The sequence below is a fragment of the Diadema antillarum genome, unplaced genomic scaffold (genome assembly GCF_040938485.1).
Source record: "Diadema antillarum isolate AM-2024a unplaced genomic scaffold, OU_Dant_1.0 scf00000184, whole genome shotgun sequence".
Lineage (NCBI taxonomy): Eukaryota > Metazoa > Echinodermata > Echinoidea > Diadematoida > Diadematidae > Diadema > Diadema antillarum.
Window position 1 is genome coordinate 689,820 of NW_027271073.1, and position 21,854 is coordinate 711,673.

The window sequence follows — 21,854 nt, forward strand, 5'->3', positions numbered from 1 at the left end:
AAGTTCTCAATTGGTAACAGAGAATATCCACATGTGCAGAAGTCTCGTACCTCAGGGTGCAACATCCCCCCCCCCCCCCCAAAGTGTTTTCATATACCACCTACTTGCTATGTGACAAATGTTATCCACAAAATATGTATGTGTTTTGTTTTGTTTTGTTTTTTGAAAGAATACTGATTTCCTTTGCCTTATGAGCCTCCAGCATTTTAAGCTCAACAAACTTTTCATAGGCCTCAGTGCAACTTCACAGTGCATTGTGTGTGAATGCTAATTGTTTTCATTACAAACTGGTAGAGAGAGAAGCAGCTGAACTTTGGAATCACAGAAATTTCTTGTGATAGTAGCAGCTTATTTATGTTTCAGTGATAGCTAATTTCAATATTTATGAAAATACACTGCCAATTTAAAGGTACGACAAAATATCATATTCTGAGGCAAATCATTTTTGTCTTGCAAAGCCAACCACAGTAGACACACCTTAGATGACTTGATCATCTTACTATGAGGGGATTGTGTGATGTTTTAAGTCTCATTCTTTCTCAATTATTTTATATTTCACAGGACTCGACAGGATAAAATCTCTGCAGAGTCACAACGATAGTATTATCGGGAGGAGAGCACGCGACATCATTGCAAACTATTTTGAGACTGAAGAGGATGTGTAAACGACAGTTGGTGCAGATGATTTGGCTTAGATGTATATGTCATATATTTCATAAATTTAATGAAAACTTACCTGTTTGTAGTTTGATCTCAATGATATGAATAATGTTCCAGAAGGGATTACATTGACAGAAAGACCTGCTGATGCATGTGCAGATTCCCCAATATTTTGTAGAAGGCTGGCCATGGATAGCGAAGTGTAGATCAATGAGAATTTGCCACTATAGTTTGAATACACAGGGAGGAAGGGAGGAAGGGAGGGACGTATCGAACTACAAATAGATAAGTACTTGTTTAATCTATCAATATCATACTTTGTAATTCCTTCAGGGATTACATTGAGAGAGATTTTAAAGTCACTAAGCCATGAGCGGTCTGATAATCCATGAGCCCCATCTATGCCATTTTTTCAAGGTGGGTTATTTTACCTGACTTTGATGACTAGATAGTCACTGTGAAGGTAGATGTCATTACTGCTTGGGGTTCGGCTCTGGATTGTTCTTGCTCTGAATCACAGCCTCAGTGAATAATGATTATAGTAAAGGACATTTATATTGTGCAGCTACTATAATAATATATTCTACTGCCCATTACAGAGAAATAATCACAACATACATAATTCAAACATAGAATGCATTGTGCAAAAGATGAGTTTTTAGCCTGACCTTAAACTCCTTACAAACAGAGGGAGAGTAATTATTCCATAATTTTGGTGCAGCATAGAAGAATGCCCTGTCACCAAGAGTAGCTTTTGATTTCCTTGATGGATATTTCAATGGTGTTTGATCCTGTGAACTTCGGAGATGATAGAATGTTTGAAATGCTTTTAACTCTGCAAGTTCCTGTATGTACACTGGTGCTGTACCTTGAATAGCTCTATATACAATCAACAGAGATTTGTATTTGATTCTCTGCTGTACAGGCAACCAATGTAAAGCACAGTGTAGTAAACTCCTCATTTCCAGTGGTTTGTTATAAAATCTTTTGAAAGTCTTTTTCCTGGACCAGCCTGCTTGAGCCAGGATGTGACTGATGAGTGAGTCTGCACTTTGCTCTTTGTAGACTTTGTCAATCCATGCCTCCAGCGTGCGTTGTCGTTTGGGAGAAAACTAGAAAAACAAGCCTACTGACTGGGCATGAAACAAACCATATTGCATACCTCGACTACCTTTGAAGCATTGGACAAGGCCAAGTTCAGTTCGTGTGACACACAATGAAAGTATGTTGCCTTTTAGTTTCCCGTTTTTACTCTCACCTGATTAGCAGCACCCTCCTCTTTGCTGGCCATGTTTCCTGTCCTATCGTGTGTTTGACACCGACATTTGTCAAGATCCAGGCTTAAGCCTTTGAGGCACTCTATAATGTGGTCTGCTGTCTTCCCCCGTGAGGCTTTCACACTTTACATACTCGATCAGGCGCTCAACAGGCTCATCATCTCTCAGATACCACACAATGACACCAAGCTGTTCCCAGTTACTAGAATCCATAACCTTGTATGCAATGAGAAGTGAAAAATGAGCCTAAAGGCTGTACCTTGATTTCTTCCACTATTTTTTTCTTGAATATTATACAGATATTGACTGGTACGGGGTGGAATATAACAATCTTTGGACCGCCAGAGATTTATATTTTACCAAGGGAAAATAAGATCAGGAGGGAAAATATAACTCCCTGGCAGTCAAAAGATAGTTACATTCCATTCCCTATCAGTCGATATCTGTTATATTAGATGGCCTTGATTACGCTTATTGTAACAATTAGATTGATCTACAGAAGAGTACATTACTGTTAGGCCTACTAACTAACGACGCATGGATTACGTTAGGCTCATGTCGACTACCGACATTAGTACTAACATTAGACTCAAGTCCAGTAGCAACGCTATAGTACTCAAGTTAGACTCGGGTCCAAAAGATCAGCAAAGGAGAGCTACGAGTAGGCCTACGTCTACGACTCTATGAGACGTGCTTAGGGAATGGCCTACTGGCGGACTTGATGGGGGTCTGCTTAGTGTGCGTGCTGGACCAGACCTTTGAATTGGACTAGTTGTTGGACTACGCCTATATTTTGTCTTTTTGTCTTTGAACTCAGTAAGCCTCAGAAAGTTGGACATAGGCCCTATACTCTCAAAAGGACTTTAGGCCTAACGTTATACTGTGCAATTTTCATCATTTGTTTCATAGATCAAGAATCTACATCACATGCGTCAAAACTGACTCCCAGTGCATCATTTTTTTCCCCTGTGATTTTTTTAGTCAATTTGTCTTGTGCCATATGTAGGCTTACCTTCTGTCACAGGAATCTGTAGCAATTTCAAACTCAGTCTTCTTTTACCTCTGTTGCAGACAAGTAACATATTGTAGAAACTATTCACAAACACAGAATTTTGCATACCTACTCGGTGTCGTAGTCTTTCTCCGCTTGTTCGATGTCAATAAATTGCCCTCATTCTAAGAACTGAACTGAACAATTATGTCTAATTAGACTAACACCTGGTTTAGGATAATGTTTAGTGGATTTAGAATCCTTATTCTCCAAAAGCTTAGCGAGCTCTTCGTTCCTTGTAGACAAAACGGGATTCCATTTTGAAGTTTGAATCCAAACTTCGCAGGCAGACCGAATAATATGTTCATTATACGTAAGTACCTATGTTAAACTATGTAGGCCTACGCTCGTCACAATTGTATATAATAAAAAATAATAACAAGATAATTGTATTTGTCCAAGTTTGTGCTAAATAAGGAGCTTTCAAGCAATTCGATATCCCATATCCGATAATGAAGTGACTTGACATCCTCAGTCTGACAAACACTGGCTTCAGTGAAATCTTTGAAGGTTTCTGTGGCAGTAGAACGTTGGGTGGTAGAAGGCTTAACTGTGCACCACCCAGTCCCCAGGTGTGAACATGCTTGCCGAAACGTTGGGACTGGGTAGGCCCTTTTCAAGGCCAAACACATACCCTAGAAAGAATATGTGGTGTACCATTAAGCCTTCTACCATCCACTGGCTTCAATATTTTAGTAAACAAGCAGAGGGCTGAGCTGAACCCATTCAGCATTGCCCTTAAATTGCCAACATTGACCATTGTGTCAGCATCTACTTAAAATTCCTCTGTTGGGAGTGCGCACCTCACTGGGGCTCTTGTTCAGTTGCCTGGCTTGCCGAGCTCAGCGTCTGTGTGTGAGGTGGCTGTCTGCCCCTCCTGGTGTAAGGCTGCCCTAAAAACGAAGAAGAACAAGAAAAAAACCAACCGGCAATATATCCAGCAAATGATTTGCTGCCGTATGCAGTATGCTGAAATCCCTGTCCTCTCTGTGGGTACGGTCTACTGAGCGAGCGCTGATACATGCGAGTGGTCTTGCCCTCCCTTGTGGTTTTATAACTCCAGCTGCTGCTAGCTGCTGATCTCTCAAGCTTGACTTGCTTGACTTGCTTCCCAAGATTGTCTCCAAACAGTAGGCGCGATGCCGGAAGGAAATTTGGCTTACGCAAATGTGCAAATCTAGAGTTTACTGTACAGTGTATGTCTGGCTTGATCAGCTCATAGGGAGACAGTTAAACTCAAAATTTGCATTGCACATCAGAGTGAGGACATTTTGCTGTGTTTCAGACATGTAATCAGATGAAAGCGATCTTGTGTAGGCATTTAGTCCCTTTGTGAGTGATTTTTGAACCCGCTGTAGTTTTAGATCCCGACCCTTGGTTGCAATCCCAGATAAGTGGATTCACTTTAGGCACATCTACAAGCTGGCAATTGTTTGGAGACAGGTATGTTCCTACCACATCATCAAGGATTTTAAGTTCAAGATGGTGCGTAAGCAGCCGACTTCACAACTTCATCACTGATTGGGTCCCCAATGCCAGTAGACATAGCAAATTTTGCAGCTATGGTTGGGATCTCAATTTTTGAACTTGGGGACTGAGAGTGCTGGTCTGTGTGGTCGAAACCAGATGCAGTTTCTTCTTTTGCATGATCCATGTACATATTGAGTTGCCCTGTGGGGGAGTTGTCAGGCAAACTCATGTCTACCTGTAGTGCAGTTGGATAGCTCTATGCACACCGTTTACCACACCGCGTACTACACCGTGTACCACACCGTGTACTCGTATCCTGTTCACAACCTCCTGTAAGGGTCACCATGTTGGGTAGCATTTGTGATGATTGGAAGTCACTTGTGGGAGATCGTCAATCACTTTAGAAAGCGAGCTTTCAATTTTATCAAGCCTTTAAGCCCCCGTCACACTAGAGCGGATCGAGCCAACGAATGCCCAACGAATTTGAAAATTTGGAGATACGCTCACATCCGTTGCTCGTTAATTGTGACCCGTTTGACATTCGCTAGCTGTATCCGCTAGCTATTCGTAGAGATTCGCAGAGATCCGCCGGAGCCAAATTTTGATTTTGGATGTGTCCAAAATCTTGAGCGGATGACAAATGGAATGACAATCCGCTTTGTGTTCGTTTAACATCTACTGTTCGAACGTTTCGCTCGCTCTGCCTCCGTTTCTTAGTCGTCCGTTTCTTATTCGTCCGCCATTCTTCTAAATTCGCCCAACAAATCTGGACAGCACAGGTAGTGTTTGACTGAAGGAGACACAAACTATATGAATGACGTTTCCTGCAAAAATAGATAAATAAATCAATGAATAAAATATATATAATGGAACATGCAATTGATCATGCTGAAAGAAGGTAGAAATATTTCATGCACCCACCACTGTATCCTAGTTCATCAGATTTTTCTTGCCACAGGCGATCCTTCTTTGTCTTCATCCCATAATCAGACCGCTTGGAGTCCCAAAGGCAGCGTGCTCTCTTACCCACTCAACCAAGGCATCCTCTTGTGCCTGCGGGTTGTGAAAATCCCAGCGTTTGCCTCTGGCTTTTTTGTTTGTTCACTGAAGGTCCAGGCTTGGACCAGTTGGAGGCACCAGACGCAATGGAGGATGTTGGAATACCAGCATGATCATCAGAAGGAAGTGGAGGGATTGCAGTTTTAGGGAAATCTTGAGGACTGAGGATAGCGACATCAGGAGTACTTGGTGGTTATTTCTGTGCCTGCGTGGCAGGTTGCTTTCTTCTCTTTGGGGCCATTTTGACAGCCAGAACATTACTTGAGACTGTCACTGCTCAAAAGGATTTGTTGAAGTGTGCGTCAGCCGAGATCCATCACGCGATTGCCGCAGTATCGCTTTGGGCATTCGCTGGTCATTCGTTTTGTCCACTCAGCATCCATTGGATGGCCTGTACATATTCGCTTTCATTCGTTACTTTATCTGATTTATACGCTATAGTGTGACAGGGCCTTAAGGCAAATTCAGTCGTATGTGCTGAAGTTTTTGGTTGTGAAGATCCCGATGAGGGTTTAGCATTTCCATTGTTCACCTTTGTGGTGACTGACTATGCGATTTTCTTCTTCTTAGTGTTAGCCACTGCAGCCTTGGCACATACGTATGTATCTATCAGGATCCCAACTGTGCCTGTGCCCAAGGCTGGCAGGCCAGCTTTGGCTGGCGTTGCTGGAGGTATGGGGGAGGCAGCCGTGCTTGCCTTCATACCAAGCGCTAAAATTTGGTGCAAATAAGTGAGAGAAAAGCCTCAAGAGTGACTTACATTTTGACTGAAATACTTAATTTTTGAAAAATCAGGAGAGTGCTGCACCAATATTTTGAGGGGAAACATGGAGCATCCAAAGCTGTGCTTCTCAGTAAATGCACCATCAGCAAATTGGGGAGTCTGTGCATGCATCAGGGGGTCTCTCTTTCAATGTAATCCCTGAAGGAATTACAGAGTATAGCTTGTGAGTATGATATTTGCCAAATTGACACTTGTAAGACAATTTTAATGAGTGGTTGAATCTGAAATAAAGAACCTCAGTAGCAGACTGAGAAAGAAATACATGTATCATCCACCTTTGAGAGAAAAATTTTGTGATTTCTCACCATTGAGATAATATACAGTGTATTTGTGTTATTGGAGGAAATATTGTTGAAAGTAGCTATTTTACAAACATCGTTCAAATTCATCAAAATAAAAGCATGGCAACATGACACAACATTTTGCTCTTGGGACAATTGCTCCGGTCTTGTTTTCTTCAAGGACATAGGGTTAAGGGTAGGGTTGGGGTTTGGTTTTAGGTTTACAGTTCGACCTCGATTATCCGGCCATGTCGGGACCGGCGCTCATCCCGATAAGCGAATTGGCCGGATATGGGAGACACAATGTTAATGTATATAGCTGCCGTCCAAGCTGCCGTCCCAGTGCACTGGCAGCTAGGCAGGTAGCGTACCCCGCAACGGTGGTGTAATCTATGCTAGCCTGCGCAAAATTGTAGTCCCTTACATTTACAATGATAATGTGGTGTGAATTTATGTTAGTTCTGTCGGGAATATTGTAGGTAAATCGTGTGAGTTTTTCAGAAATTTTAATTGAGTTTAAAGTCACTGTTTTTTCTTAATTTTTGGATGAAAAAAAAGAGTCCTTCACTGCGTGAACGCGTCCAGATAATAGAGATTTCCGGATAAAAGGAGGCCGGATAATCGAGGTCGAACTGTAGTTTGACGTGAGGATTAGGATTACGGTTAGTGTTATGTTTGTGGGTAGAATTTATGTTTGGCTTAGCTTGCTGATATTTCATGATAGCAATTGTCATAGGAGCAAATGTCATGGAACCCAGTGATATATACAGCATGTTCAGTAATTGCACAACATCTGGAGTGTGCAGCCAGGAATGTTTGAATCTCTATTCAAATAATTGCCAATGATTGTGATTACCATGAGAGCAAACTCTCTTTTTTTATAGACTGAACATAATTCTGTGCAGCTGATTATATCATTGCCATCTGATTTCCTGGTATTACATAGTGTTTGTAGGTTTTCTTCAAGCCTCTCCAAATATTTCATTTATATATTATGTTGATTAATGTTAGCATAGCATACATTAATACTTAGGTGTACATCAGTATATGCTGTTCATGCAAGTTTTCTTCCGAATTCCTTGGGTTTTATGGCTTTTTATGAGTCTCCATATGTTTTATTATTTGGGGGATGAAAATAAATGTTGCCCTTTTTTATGTCAGCATGACAGTTAAGCCTTTGATTTAATTATGATGTTCATGAAATAAGTCAATTTGTCATACTGTGTTGATGTGATTTAACTGTGTAAGAATCTCAGTGCACTCTGAAAGTAAGAACTTAGAAGAACCTGGGATTTTCCCCTCACTTTGTAAGAAAATGATAAAACTTATTTTAGAGGATCATAAGAGGTCGCAACATCTTTCACTCAGCTACATTTAGAGTCATTTCATTGCACATTACTCAGATAAACACAGGAGATACTGTATGGTATTTGTCACAACATGGTAGATTTTTCTTTTTCTTTCAAAAAAACTGCATTATATTTCAGTTTGTGTTGTTCTGTGTTCATCATAGAGATTCAGAGACTGATGGTTGTTTTTTGTGTTAATTCAATGCCAATCACATTTCATGTGCAATTATAATTTGTTGAGCTATCTTTGAAATGTTGGAGATATTTATGTGTATCTAATGGCTATAGATAGGTTTGTGAAAAAGGGAATGCTGCTGAGAATAATTTGTCTGTAATTTCTGAAAATCATAGATGGATGTTGGTGTATATGTTGTGTGACAAGAAGTGTGTGTAATCAGGAAAAGGGGTTACCCCCTTGCCATTCATGTCGTGCATTTTCTAGAATATCACCATTTACATGTAGCCCACATTCCAATCACCAATCGCTGTTTGAACACTCAGTACTTTCAGAAATGTCTTTCTGCACACTTTTCAGTCAATGTTGTACATTGTATTTCATGCTTAGGTAACCTTGTATTTTCTCATAATGGGTTCTCTGAAATGTGGATGTAAATACAATTTTTGCTTTCTCTTTGACCATGATATTGAAAAGAGATTTCTCTGACGGAGTGCCTAACATCTTTTCCCCATCTATTGCAAAGAAACCCTGAAATACATGTATCTCCTTTAAAGAGGTGAAATCAGCGGTACGAATTGTCCATTACTGTAAAAGTTTAAATTGCTGGTAGAGTAGTTTTTGTTATTTTTTTTGCAATTAACCGAGTAAAATGAATTTTGCATGCTTTTATTTCTGCAGAATGACAGTGATAAAATATTATTACATGTGAGACACAATAATATTTGCATACTTATATTTTTGCACTAGATCCATGTTGTGCAAGATGTGTGAAAATGTCCACTCTTTAAAAAAAAAAAAAAAAAAAAAAAAAATCATTTTTAAAGTACAGTACTGTATTTGACTGGTCTCTGGTGTTTATGAGGTACTAGCTTATTTTTAGGAGGGAAACTGACAGTCTGAACAACCTTATTATAATATAATATTTCCCTGTAGTAAGTTCATGTATATCTAATGAGACACAATATACACACAACTTTGATGTTTTCGTAGTATCTTTGTCCTAAATGGGAATGCACTGTAGGTTGGCATTGTCATAGGGTTTTAAAGACATTCCTAGACATAACACATTTTGTCTTGAATTCAGTACCTCTCTCAGGAATAATGTTCTAATTTTTCTAATTGTTGTTGTTGTAAAAATAAGAAGTGTCTAAAGATGTAGACTTGACTATTTAAGTTATTTTGCCATTAAAAAAAAGTGGTTTAATTACTCTGAATCTAATTCATGCAATAATAAGTTATTTTATAATATAGAGCTGATGTGATGAGGCAATTAATATTCTTATATATGAGATTATGTAATTTTGCTTCCAGTCTAGATATACAAACATTTATATTTTGTACAATTTTTAATATTCATGTAGAATAATTTTGTAAAATACTTCTATTCTTGCAAGTGTGTAAATGGCTGATTTGAATGCTAAAAGGATTTTACTCACCATTTTCACAGAGCAGTGATTAGTTTTATGTGCACCCTGCAACTCAAGTCGTACTATAATACTTACTCAATGTCATTTGCCTTCTGGCTATTCTGATTGTTTAGAAATCTAAACAACCGTACATGATGCATCTCATGCTCTTGTACCATATTTGAAATATTAGCACAATTTTTCTACAGATTTGTGCTATTTGACAGAGAATGTAAGTCTCATACACAGGTTAATGAAATACAGTAGATGTCTTTTTCTGAAATCATGTTTTCACAAAAATTATCTGAAATATTAAAGTGAGTCTTAAAAAGAAAGGAGATCTTTTCATGTTGTTTGTTGATGTGTTCATATTTATGTTTCACATGTTGAAAAATGTGGCTTCAATGATTTTTTACTTTAATAAGAAGTTAACACCGAAGACAATCATACTATAAAGCAAGAAATATTCACGAATTGAAGCTGATGGCTTTTTCCAATGCATTAGTGTAGACCAGAACTTTTGTGTGCATTTTAATTTCATGAATCTTGGCTCTCCTGAAATTTGTGAAATTGAAATGCACGCAAGAATATCTGGTTTTCCAATACATCGGTATCAACACACAGCACACGACACAATTTGATTTGTGTCATCTCAGAGCAACACAAAATACATACAATGAAATAAAATAAAGACAATCACAGATAGTGAAGTAAAATGTTGATACAAATATACTTTAATGACATGAAGTAAAACATTCAGACAATGAAAGAACCAGAAAAGAACCCTACCTACAAAGTGTTCTCTTACTATACATATACATACATACAGTCAACCTCACCTACCTTTATAAGTTGACCTCACACAAGTCGGAAAACAGGATAAGTCGAAAAATTCTACCGGGAAGGATATAAATATATCTTAATTCTATTGTGTAAGTCAAATTCAAATTAGTTGAAGAATTTTCTCCAGTCCATTTGGATTCAACTTAGCAAAGTTGACTGTATGTACATACATATATGTATAAGTTAACATAATTATGCATACAGTATGTACGGGGGTATACACATATACATGTACATGTAGTAGACTATACATGTACAGACATTATTCATATACACAGTATCCCTAAGTTTTCATATTCTTACAGAGGAAAGCATTCAAAAGATGAAATAGGTATGAATCTTGCTTGATGAAGAGACACATATTGCACAATCAGAAACACAAATCTGGCATTGTGATGAATGTCTCCAAAGCAAAAGGAGATAAAAATTCTTCAATGAATGAAACACTTCACCTTCTTTTTGTTGGGAACTACCCTGACAAGACCCCTGGTCTTTTATAGTTTCCATGTTTCATTTATAGTTATTATATGTTATGTATTGCATGTTTGTACAATCATTCTTCATCTTCTGTTTGTTATGTTCAAAATGTTATTGTTTTTTAAATGAAACAGAATATACTTCACAAGTTCAAGTAAAGTTCAAGTTCGAGACACAGCTAATACTAAATTGATATTTGGTCATGATCGACATTAGATTTTTATGCTTTCTGGCAACAACAAAAAAAGAAAAAAAAAAGGCTTGCAGGTCATATTACCAGACCAACAAAATAGATGTAAGCATTCAGCAGGAATAAAGAGGAAATATGTGGTACAGTGCACTCCCGTTACAACGAACACGGTTATAACGAAATTTTGTTATAACGAAGTAAATCTTCTGGTCCCAAAATTATCACCATTAAAGTCTATGGTACAAAATTCGCTAATAACGAACATGGTTATAGCGAAATTTCCGTTATAACGAAGTCTTTTCCGAGCACCACAGACAAAGAAAAACAAAAGAAATGTGCTCCATTATAACGAAATGCGAATTGCTTTCGAAAATACGTAGCGGAACCAGCATTTATAGCGTCTCTGCATGGGTGAACGCTTCACACCACTGTGTGTTCGCTCCTTGTGTCACGCACAGTTTCTGAGGGGAACTTGCGTTTATTATTGTAATACAGTTATCCCATCACATTTCACATAGCTTTCCAGTGTATGACAAGTATTCAGCAAACAGAATATGATATATATACGTTGTTTCCTTGTTTTCGTTATATATTGTATTTGTTCGCTTATAACGAAATTTCGTTATAACGAAAGAAAATTGCCGGTCCCGAGCATTTCGTTATAACGGGAGTGCACTGTACTCACACTGCTCATGATTGAAAGATGCAGTGAAATCACAATACCATCAGTAGGTGAAATTTATTCAGAAATGGACGGGGAAAAAAAAGACATGAAAATTACCTTCAAACCACCCTCACCAAAGCACAAAACTTCTTGTGAATTATCACCACATATTTGTACAAAAAATATTATGACTATCATCCAAAGCTTACAGATTTACAAATGCCTGAAGACGTCCCTTCCCTTTCTTCCATCAAACCATCTAGGTTGGCAACATTCGATTATGAAAGAACAAGCACTTGAAAGATCGCCATATAAAGCTAGTTACAAAAAAAAAAAAATACATTTGAGAGTATGTGAGCTTCTTCGATTGCAATATTTGCCGAGTGATTAAGGCACAGTAAAAGCATATTGCAACATAAAACAATAATTCATACTCTTTTTGAAAGAATAAACAAGAGCATTCCATCTTCTAATTAACACTAACAATGACACATGACTTGTTACATGTCATGCATTATCATACCTTCACATTCAGTTGCACTCAAGCAATCAGATTGTTTTCTTACTGTGCTAGCACTCCCTGTCATGACTGGAGGCATAGTTACAAAACCAATCATAATATTTACTATTCCTCTCTAGAAATGAATATCCAGCCTCATGAGTTGACTACTACAGACATGTATGGCAAAAAGGTGATATTGGTACATAATACAATGTGCATATCATGTTGCTTAACAGGTGCACTGAAAATATATGACCTTTATAAACTACATTAGTTAGAATATAAATGCAGAAGGACATACCAAGAAATGTTGATTTACATGTTAACGATGACAAACACAAAGGCAGGTCATGCACACTGACACTAACCACAATAATATAGCTTTATATCTTTATATATCCATGGTGAATCCATAAATAATGTCATACTGGCACTTCAAGGAGTCTGCATGATCCCAAATCTTCCTAAAAATGATTTCGTAAAGTCACACAGGAATGAAGCCTTTCTGCTGTTATAAAATCAGTAAGTTAAATCATTCAACAAATTATATTATTAAGTGCATCTTAAACTTCTAATGCCAAGAGAGAGAGAGAGAGGTACATGCTTGTAAATAAAAGGCTACTGCTGTGTTTGCATGCAAAAATCGGCATAGAACACTCACATAACAGTTTATCTGCCCTTGAAAAAACAAAAACACAGCAACATCTAGAACAACAGTAATGCCACCATGAAGCAACCTATTAAATATCATACTGTGGTCAAAAGATGAATAAATGATAACATCATAATCTAATCATCAGTTACTGCTTTAACTTGTTATCTCGACCACCCGCCAGGGGGCCATCTACCAAAGAACAAGCCAAATCTACCAAGCTGAGCATATGGAATAGTAGCAGCAGGCGTGCGAGTACTTAGAATTGTGAAGGTAGATTGTAAGTCAAACTCGTCTCTAAAAACACAAATCTAGAAAACAAATCATCAAAATAATCAAAAGGCACCTCATGGGAGAGGAGGTTTGAGAAATTTTCCAAGAAAATATTTGTTCATCTTCAATAGAAAAAAACCACAAACTTTTATTTTTAAAATATCAGTTGAAATATCAGCACCAGTAGGTAATCTTCAACAAATTGCTGTGTGATTTCTATATCAATGTAAGAGTGCCAACACTCTGACAAAATATCAAAACATGATACAATCTAATTACCTACATTTATAAAGCAAGACTTCTAAAAGTTACAAATACATATATCTTTTACAAAACAATAACATTATAAAACAAAACAGAAGAATTCACAAAACAAGTTACAACAAAGAGTTGTTCATTTTGAAGAGTCCGACTTTGAAATAAAATCTGTACTCAATACCCTAAAAGAAAACATAGCACAACCATGAGATGTTAAAGAAGTAGCAGCATTTGAACCTTTTGACTCCAATGATGTGTGTTGCCACACCACATTTCCCTGAAAACCTACAGTGTATTTGATTCAAGGCTCTGTAAAATTTGATATTCAGGCAGTAATTCAGTTACTGCTATGAGCACAACTGGTCGAATTCATGTAACATGTTTACATAAACATAAAGTTCATCAAATGTAACAAGTAAACTGAAATCATGGAAACCATTAGGCAATGAGACACATTCTTACACAGGATAATGATAGTTTTGCATCAATATTCAAATACAGCACTTCCACTACAAATTCAAGACAATTATCAACTGAGCTGATATTTTGAGAATTAAACCTGTTTTCACAGACTCATACATAAGAACCTCGTGATTGCAAACTGATAATAGACCGATAATGTAAATTCTTCTCATTCATCCAGTTGATGTACAAAATCGATAATTGATTGAATAAAAAAAAGGAAGTAAATTCACTTGATGCAACATTTTGCCAAGTATCACGATAATTTGCAAAACGTCACATCAAGTAAGTTTATTTCTATTATTAATTCAAATAATTATCAATTGCAAACTGATGATATGTCCAAACAACACATACTGTCACACAATAAAGTGATGTTTCATCATTACAGAATGATGACAAATTTGTAGTTATCTACGCCAGGCAATACAAGACAGACAGCAGGACAACTCTCAAGTTTATTTCTCAAGCTTAATTCTACCCCACCAGTCAAGATGCCTCCCTAAGAAATGAGTCCATGAAAAGGTAATTAACACTAGTATTAAAGAAAGGCAGATGGAATCAACATCTTCAGCCTTTCAATTAAAGCTATAGATTAAAACTTTAAATTAAAGCTGACAGTATTTTCCTTTCTTTTGCTTCTGCTGAAAAACTAATGTGATACTTAGACTACCACTTAATCTTTATCTCTGCTTAAAAAAACAAAAACAGAAAATTACAACATACACATAATCTTATGTACAGGACACTGTAGCATGCCAATTTACCAAATCAAATGAACACAATGACAATTTTCAAGAGAGTCTATGGATTAAATCCTAGTAAAATCATATCCTAAAATTAAGAAAGATACAGGGTGTTTAAAAAGAAAGGACTTACATGTCATTTAGTAACTATTTTATCATTAATTATAGACATAGTTTTTTACAAGTAACTGAAGTGGGTATAAAGAGCATTGCACTATATACAGTATGAAGTTATGAAATACATTTACATGGTAATACTTGTACCATGCAAAGTACCAATTTATAACATGCACACAGAGGTAACAGTAACAGAGAAAAGATAAAACGTAAGATTCAGACATAAAGATAATGTCTTGGCAAGAAGTGCTTATAAATAAAAAAGAAATGAGGTTAGTGCAAAGTTGAGAAGTCTCTTTCATGCATCTCTTGTATACCCATAGAAAGAGATGATTCGATGACATTCTTGCAAAGACATGGCTTGAAATGCTTGAAAGTTCAAGACATCACAGTATTGCACCACATTGTTTAAAATAGCCACCCCTTCCCTTCCCCCTCTCAAAAACAGGAACAAAACAAAAAACACACCAACAAACAAAGAACTCCTTGCACATAAAGCAGCAAGTGTTTAGAGGCCTTAGGAACACGGTAATACAATGCAGCTAAAAATAGTCACCCTAGTACCCACAACTTAGCATATTTCATCATTGGAACAGTACTGATTTTGGAATGTAAAGCACACATCACAGAAACATCAAATATCTTCTGGTGAGGATGATAGAGGCGTTAAGGTTCCTCAAACAATGGCTTTAGCGGCAACTAAACGCCCTATCATTCTCAACTGATGATATATGCTGTCTTTACACCTAAAATGGAGGTATTGTACCATGGATATACCACCTACTTACTATACAGAACACACACTTGTACATGTATGCATTTATTTTCATGCATTTAGAGTGTTTACAAAATATCTTATCTGTGCCAAATATGCATACACAATTACAGTCTGCATCACTGCATGGCTTACTCAGACTAACACTCTTTCTGTTCCAAACTTTAACTAATTTTTCAGCCTCGATCATGACATAAAGATACATTGTACTTTTACAATGTAATAAACTTTAACTTATACTTAAAGTTTGCTGCTGTTGTGCCAAAATTCTTACAAACTAAGATTAGAGGAATATTTACATGGAAAGACAAATTTTACTTAATTTACCATAAACTTGACAATGACGTTAAATGGGAGTCATTATTTTCACAAAACAATTTTCATAAACATGTTGCCTCAGAAGTCCTATTTGATTTGGAACTTTATTGAATGTTTACACATGTGTATTTACATTGCAACAGAATAAAAGTGCACACAACTGATTGATCAGTGATGTATAGGGGAGAGAAAATGGAAGAACATACATGAAAGAAAAATGGATTCCCCTCCACCTTAAACACCATACCAACTGACAATGTATTAGTGACAATGCATCCAAGTATGCTGTGGCTGCTATCACCGCTGCATCGCACTCGGCGCCCTCAGACTCTGGGTGCGGAGTGGAGGACGACTTGGGAGCATGGGTGGTTTCCTTGGTGTAGAAGGCTTTTTGGGGACTGATGGTTTGTTCGCAATAAAGGGCTCCTCCACCTCCTCATCCATACCTCCATCTTTAGTGATGCGATCTCCACCTTTCCTCCAGTCATTGTTTTTGGAGTTGTTAGCATTAAAGTTGGGTCTGGAGCGTGGAACTGGCTTCAGGGCAGCTCTGGCACCAGCTATGCCGTTTTCAGGAGTCTTGGTCTCATGGACCGAAGGTGGACGTTTCAAAGGCGGGGCAGGTCTCAGCGGTGCTTTGCCAGATTGGTTCTCAATAGTGGCAGGCAAATTGAAGCTGTGTGAACGTGTCGTGGGTTTAGACTTGGGAAGCAGTGCCTTGACTGCGGGATCGGTTGGTGGTGCAGTGGGGCGAGAGACCGCACCCTTTGGCCGGCTGGGTGGTCCTGTGGGGCGGCCCGGGGGTGGAGCACTTGGCTTTAATGGCTGCTGGGTAGGGACTGGTTTGTACTTCACGTCTGGAACAGTAGGAACCAAGGGATGAATGTCATGCACCACAGATCCAGTGCCGGTGTTTGGTATATGCTCAATAGTAGGTGGTGAGGCACGGATGGATGGAGTACGAACAATATTCTTACTGGAAGTTCCATTGCTGCTAACATATCTCTTGTTCACATATGAGCCATGCCTGCTCCTGGAAAATAAAAATGGTATACAAAGGGAGCAACTTAGCTTCTACAGTATAGAGTTCACAGTTCTTACAGTGTCTGACAGAAATGCTTCTACTTTTGAGATAGCAATCTACTTCACAAAGATTGGGCGGAAATCAACTGCATAATAACTTGCTCCCAGATATGCTCTTAATACTGTCTGAAATAAACAAGTAACCTGTATCATCCAAAATTTTTGCGAACAAAGAATGAAGAGTTGTAAAAATTTTTTTTTTTAAACCTCACAGATGACTGATATGACACTTCCATGACAAAAACATAGGAGAAAAGCAAGAAAACCTCGAAAAGGGAAAGAGATGCCAAAAAATGCCAATGACATATGGATGCACAGGAAAAATTCATAAATCTACCAAATTGCTCAAAATCTAATAAAGACAAATTTCATTTTTGTATTCCCTATTTACAAATTTCATTTTTGTATTCCCTACTCAAATTTTGTTTGATAACAACATCATATTCACAATGACACAAATACTCACAAAAAAATTACAGCTAGTTTTCCATTCACGCTGCTTGATCTCATAAATTCATACATGCAAAGAAAGAGTTTATGTAAATCCACATACACATAAGAAGAGACTTGTACAAAGACCTGCAACCATACAAAATAAGTCATACAATAAAAGATTGACCTCGATCAACTTAATGAGACACATCAATGCTGCTTAATCGCACAAAATACATACAGTATATGAGAAAACAAAAGTCTCATACATCATAATTCCATTGATTGAACAAGACTCTTATTCGCCGTTTTTCTTAATACCGCCCTCTCCCCCATATCTCTTATTTTATATTGCCAAAAAAAGGGGGTGGGGGAAAGATATTACTGGTAATCAAAAAAGATATAACATGAAGAAAACAATCCTTACCCAGAATTTGGCTCCTTGCTTTTCTGAAACATCTGCAGGAGCTTCTTGCGTTTGCAGTATAGAATGACACCAAGAGCGATGAGGGGTAGGACCAAGAGGAAGAAGATGAGGATACCTGCCAAGGCACCGTTGGACACACCTACAGAGTGGGAGACAGAAAACAGTATCAATGTCATTAAAAAGCTGTCCTCAAAATATGAACAGGAGAAACACTCATAAGTACATCAAAATATTCTTAAAAGCTTCCAGAATTTTCTGAGTGGACAGAGTTGATTTGTAGGAACATAAATTTTCATATAGAAAACTTAAATAAAAGCAATTCGATGTACCAAATTATGGTACCAAATTCTGTACTGCATGTTGTTTTACAAATAGGAATTACAGCTCTAATTTAAGAAATATCTATAATAATATCTTTACAACAATTTCAATTTGTTTAATCTGACATCAATTAGTGTCATTTTTTAGATGGTCAATTAATAAAACAAATTATAGGTGTTATAGAAAAATCCAGTGACACAAGAAATCAAATTTCAGTTATCAAATCAGACAATGATAAAATGCATTTAGATTTTATATGTGACAGTTAAAAACTGAATCTGGAACAAAAGGAATGATGACATGAAGTTATTCCATACCCTTAATGAGTCAAAACAAAACAAAAAAGGTAAAGAAATAAGTCTACAAATTCTAATTTTGATATGAACATTTTACTAGTGTGGGGACATTTCTTATATTAACACGACATTATTTGAGATGTTGGAAAACAATCCAATGACAGATATGGGATATTGAAAAACATCCATTTGATTTAACAAATGAAGTATTAAAGTTATTACCATAAAACAGAAAAAAATAATAATCAGGTTTGATGAAACTGCCACTGAAAACATTCAAAGAAAATGAGTATTCAACAATTTTTACACTTTGCTGACATATAAGGTAAAAACCACACACATACATATTTGTGCAGTCTTTAAACTAGCATAATTCTTAGAGTTAGTGGTCTTTGGATTTTGGATTTACAAGGATCCACTAAAATATGTTAACATTAAATATTTCTTTGTTGTTTGCTTTACTGGCTGAGGAATCACCAAAACATATCAGGCCATGTAAGACACTATGCAAATATTGCTCGTAATAACATTAGTCACGGAATAGCTCCTGAAAGCTGAAGTCATGCTTGCTTCAGTGCTAAATGCTTGTCCTTTCTTGAAAACCAGTAACTCACCATCATGAACTAAACATACATGTATCAATACAAACTTTAGAAGTGCATACTTGTGCATAAGCTAGCCTATTCAGATGGTAACTTGTCTTTTTCCATACAAATTAAGGCTACTGAGAAAAAAGACGAGATTGCCCGTAATATAAAAATCATGGCAATTTATTCAAACATCATTGTTTAGCATAATTATCATAAGGTGCGCATATCAAAATATTTTGCATCTTGGCAACAAGCAGAGCAGAAATTTGCAGAGCTCAAAGACAAACCAAATAGAGTTATATATAGCACACAGCAGTATGCTCCTAAGCTGGAATACACAGCAATGAAGGTCTCACACCTATAAACCACACAGATTTACCCTTGCCTCTTCACAACACCATATCGAACATACTAAAACAAATTAGAAAGAAGATTCATTACAGATGAGTCCTATGAGTTTTAAGCAAACTTTTTAGCTGCGCTTGATGAGGGAAAACTTCTTCACCAAGAGCATACAATATGAGTGTTAGAAATGTCTCGTACAAACATTCTGAGGGATTACTTTTTTAATTAGCGTAGAAACACCAAAATGCTGACAATTTCTGAGTGAGACGGCATGTAGTCTAACTCAAAGGACCCAGTGCAGGAGTTTGAGCAGAAAAAAAAAAGCTTTGCAAATCCATTGCTTAAAATGATACAAGTTGCTTTATTTGGCGACCAAATAGGAAAGGCCTTTTGGGTATGTTTGTGTATTTTATACAGATGTGAGACCTTTCCCCATCACAGTGGTCACTAGAGGGCGCTAACACCAACAGAGGGTCAAGCCCACCGAACTAAAACATAGTGGAATGCGTGTCCCTATTCCCAACATACACGAGACCGTGCAGCCAAATTACCATGTTGCGTCGCCATCTTGTTCGGTCAATTTTTCCTTATATGGAGTGCACGCTTAGGAGCGGTCAGACTGGGCCACTGGTACGCGCGCAAGCAAGAGTACGCCGTCCAGTGGCTAGTGATTATGACGTAACAATGCACGTTTGTACATGATAATGGTCTTGCGCTTTGGAGACACAGCCCGCACTCCACATAAGGAAAAATTGACCTAACAAAATGGCAGTGGTAGCAAGTTTTGGTGGCTGCGTATTTCCTGGGTGAACACGCATTCCACTATGTTTTAGTTCGGTGGTCAAGCCCAGTGCTCATCAAGTTTGGCTTGGGACATATACATGTACCTGTGTGGAACAAACAATTGTCCCTGATAACAGCTTCATTTGATGCATTTAATTTTCCAATCTTACAAGACATAGAGAATGACGTAAAAAGCTCCAAATGATTTCACTATGTCGAAGTGTCCTTCATTCATTCCCAAAGCCAGTAAAATATAGTGTGACAAGGAAAACAAAGCAGCACATACTAACTGCTTAATTGGCTGAACCCCAAGTATTGAGGGCGCTGCATATTAAGATTATATCAGCAGATGCCGATTAGACAGTCTGATTCAAAATGCCTTGAAAAATCAGCAATGAAAGCTGACCCCTATACCATGTAGAAGATGTCATTCTGTCAACAAGCTCACAGAGAGACTCATAAGACATCAGAATGCATGATTATAATGGATGCAATATACAAAAGATCATGATGCTGATGTTTACATTGAGACATTAAACACTTGATCGCTTTTCACTCTTACAATATCTTTATGCAGGTGAAACAAATATAACTCTTGATACAAACAGTAAAGTTTTCACACTGACTGATACATAAGTAACAAGAGACCCGCGGGTCTAGCGCTCACCTGAGTATCGCAAGTTCACCTTTCACGCAGTCACTAATCTAAATTATTCACAGCTCTACCAAAATTTGACGAGGCATTCTCAAGTGGAAGATGAAAATGTACAATAAGGGCCCAATTTTTTCAAGATTCCTTAATTTGGGGGAATTGGGGCCCCCTGGGGCCCTCTGGGTGGGGCATGGTGCCCAGTTTGATAAATTGAGATCCTGACCACCTAGGGATGCTACCTGCCAAGTTTGACAAAAATCCATCATGAGGTTTTCAGGAAGAAGATGAAAATGTACAATTCAGGCCTCCATTTGGACCCTTCCAACCACCCCCCCCCCCCACCCCCAAGAGGGGCACCCCTGGATCTCCTATGAACAAACTTGAAACTACAGTCATTACTGTACTCACTCATAGTATTATCTCAGCTCTATAACTTCTGATTCTAGAGAAGATTTTTAAAGATTCCTTCATTTGGGGGGTTTGGGCCCCCTGGGGGCCCCCTGGGCGGGGCATGGTGCCCATTTTAACAAATTGAGATCCTAACCCCCTAGGGATGCTACCTGCCAAGTTTGGTGAAAATGGGTCATGGGGTTCTCAAGAAGAAGATAAAAATGTACAATTTAGGCCCCATTAGGACCCCTCCTCACCCCCACCCCCCCCCCTGGGTCCAAAGGGGGGCACCCCTGATTCTGCCATGAACAAACTTGAAACTACAGTCATCAATGTGCTAACTCATAGTATTAACCTAGCTCTATCACTTCTGGTTCTAGAGAAGAAGATTTTTGCGGATTCCTTAATTTTGGGGGGTTTGGGCCCCCTGGGGGCCCCCTGGGTGGGTCATGGTGCCCATTTTAACAAATGGAGTTCCTAACCCCCTAGGGATGCTACCTGCCAAGTTTGGTGAAAATGGGTCATGGAGTTCTCAAGAAGAAGATGAAAATGTACAATTTAGGCCCCATTAGAACCCTTCCCCACCCCCCTCCCCTGGGTCCCAAGGGGGGCACCCCTGATTCTGCCATGAACAAACTTGAAACTACAGTCATCAATGTACTAACTCATATTATTAACTTAGCTCTATCACTTCTGGTTCTAGAGAAGAAGATTTTTACAGATTCCTTAATTTTTGGGGGTTT

At 37.9% G+C, this 21,854-nt stretch overlaps 1 protein-coding gene across 1 annotated transcript; it reads right to left on the reverse strand.

The window, feature by feature from the left end:
- Positions 1-16,089: 16,089 nt before the first annotated feature.
- LOC139723273 (uncharacterized) lies at positions 16,090-20,246 on the reverse strand. Its single transcript, XM_071634531.1, has 3 exons — positions 20,240-20,246; positions 17,735-17,873; positions 16,090-16,825 (listed from the first exon to the last, which is right to left on the reverse strand). Exons 1-3 carry the CDS (start codon positions 20,244-20,246, stop codon positions 16,090-16,092), a joined length of 882 nt encoding a protein of 293 aa, XP_071490632.1.
- Positions 20,247-21,854: the final 1,608 nt, after the last annotated feature.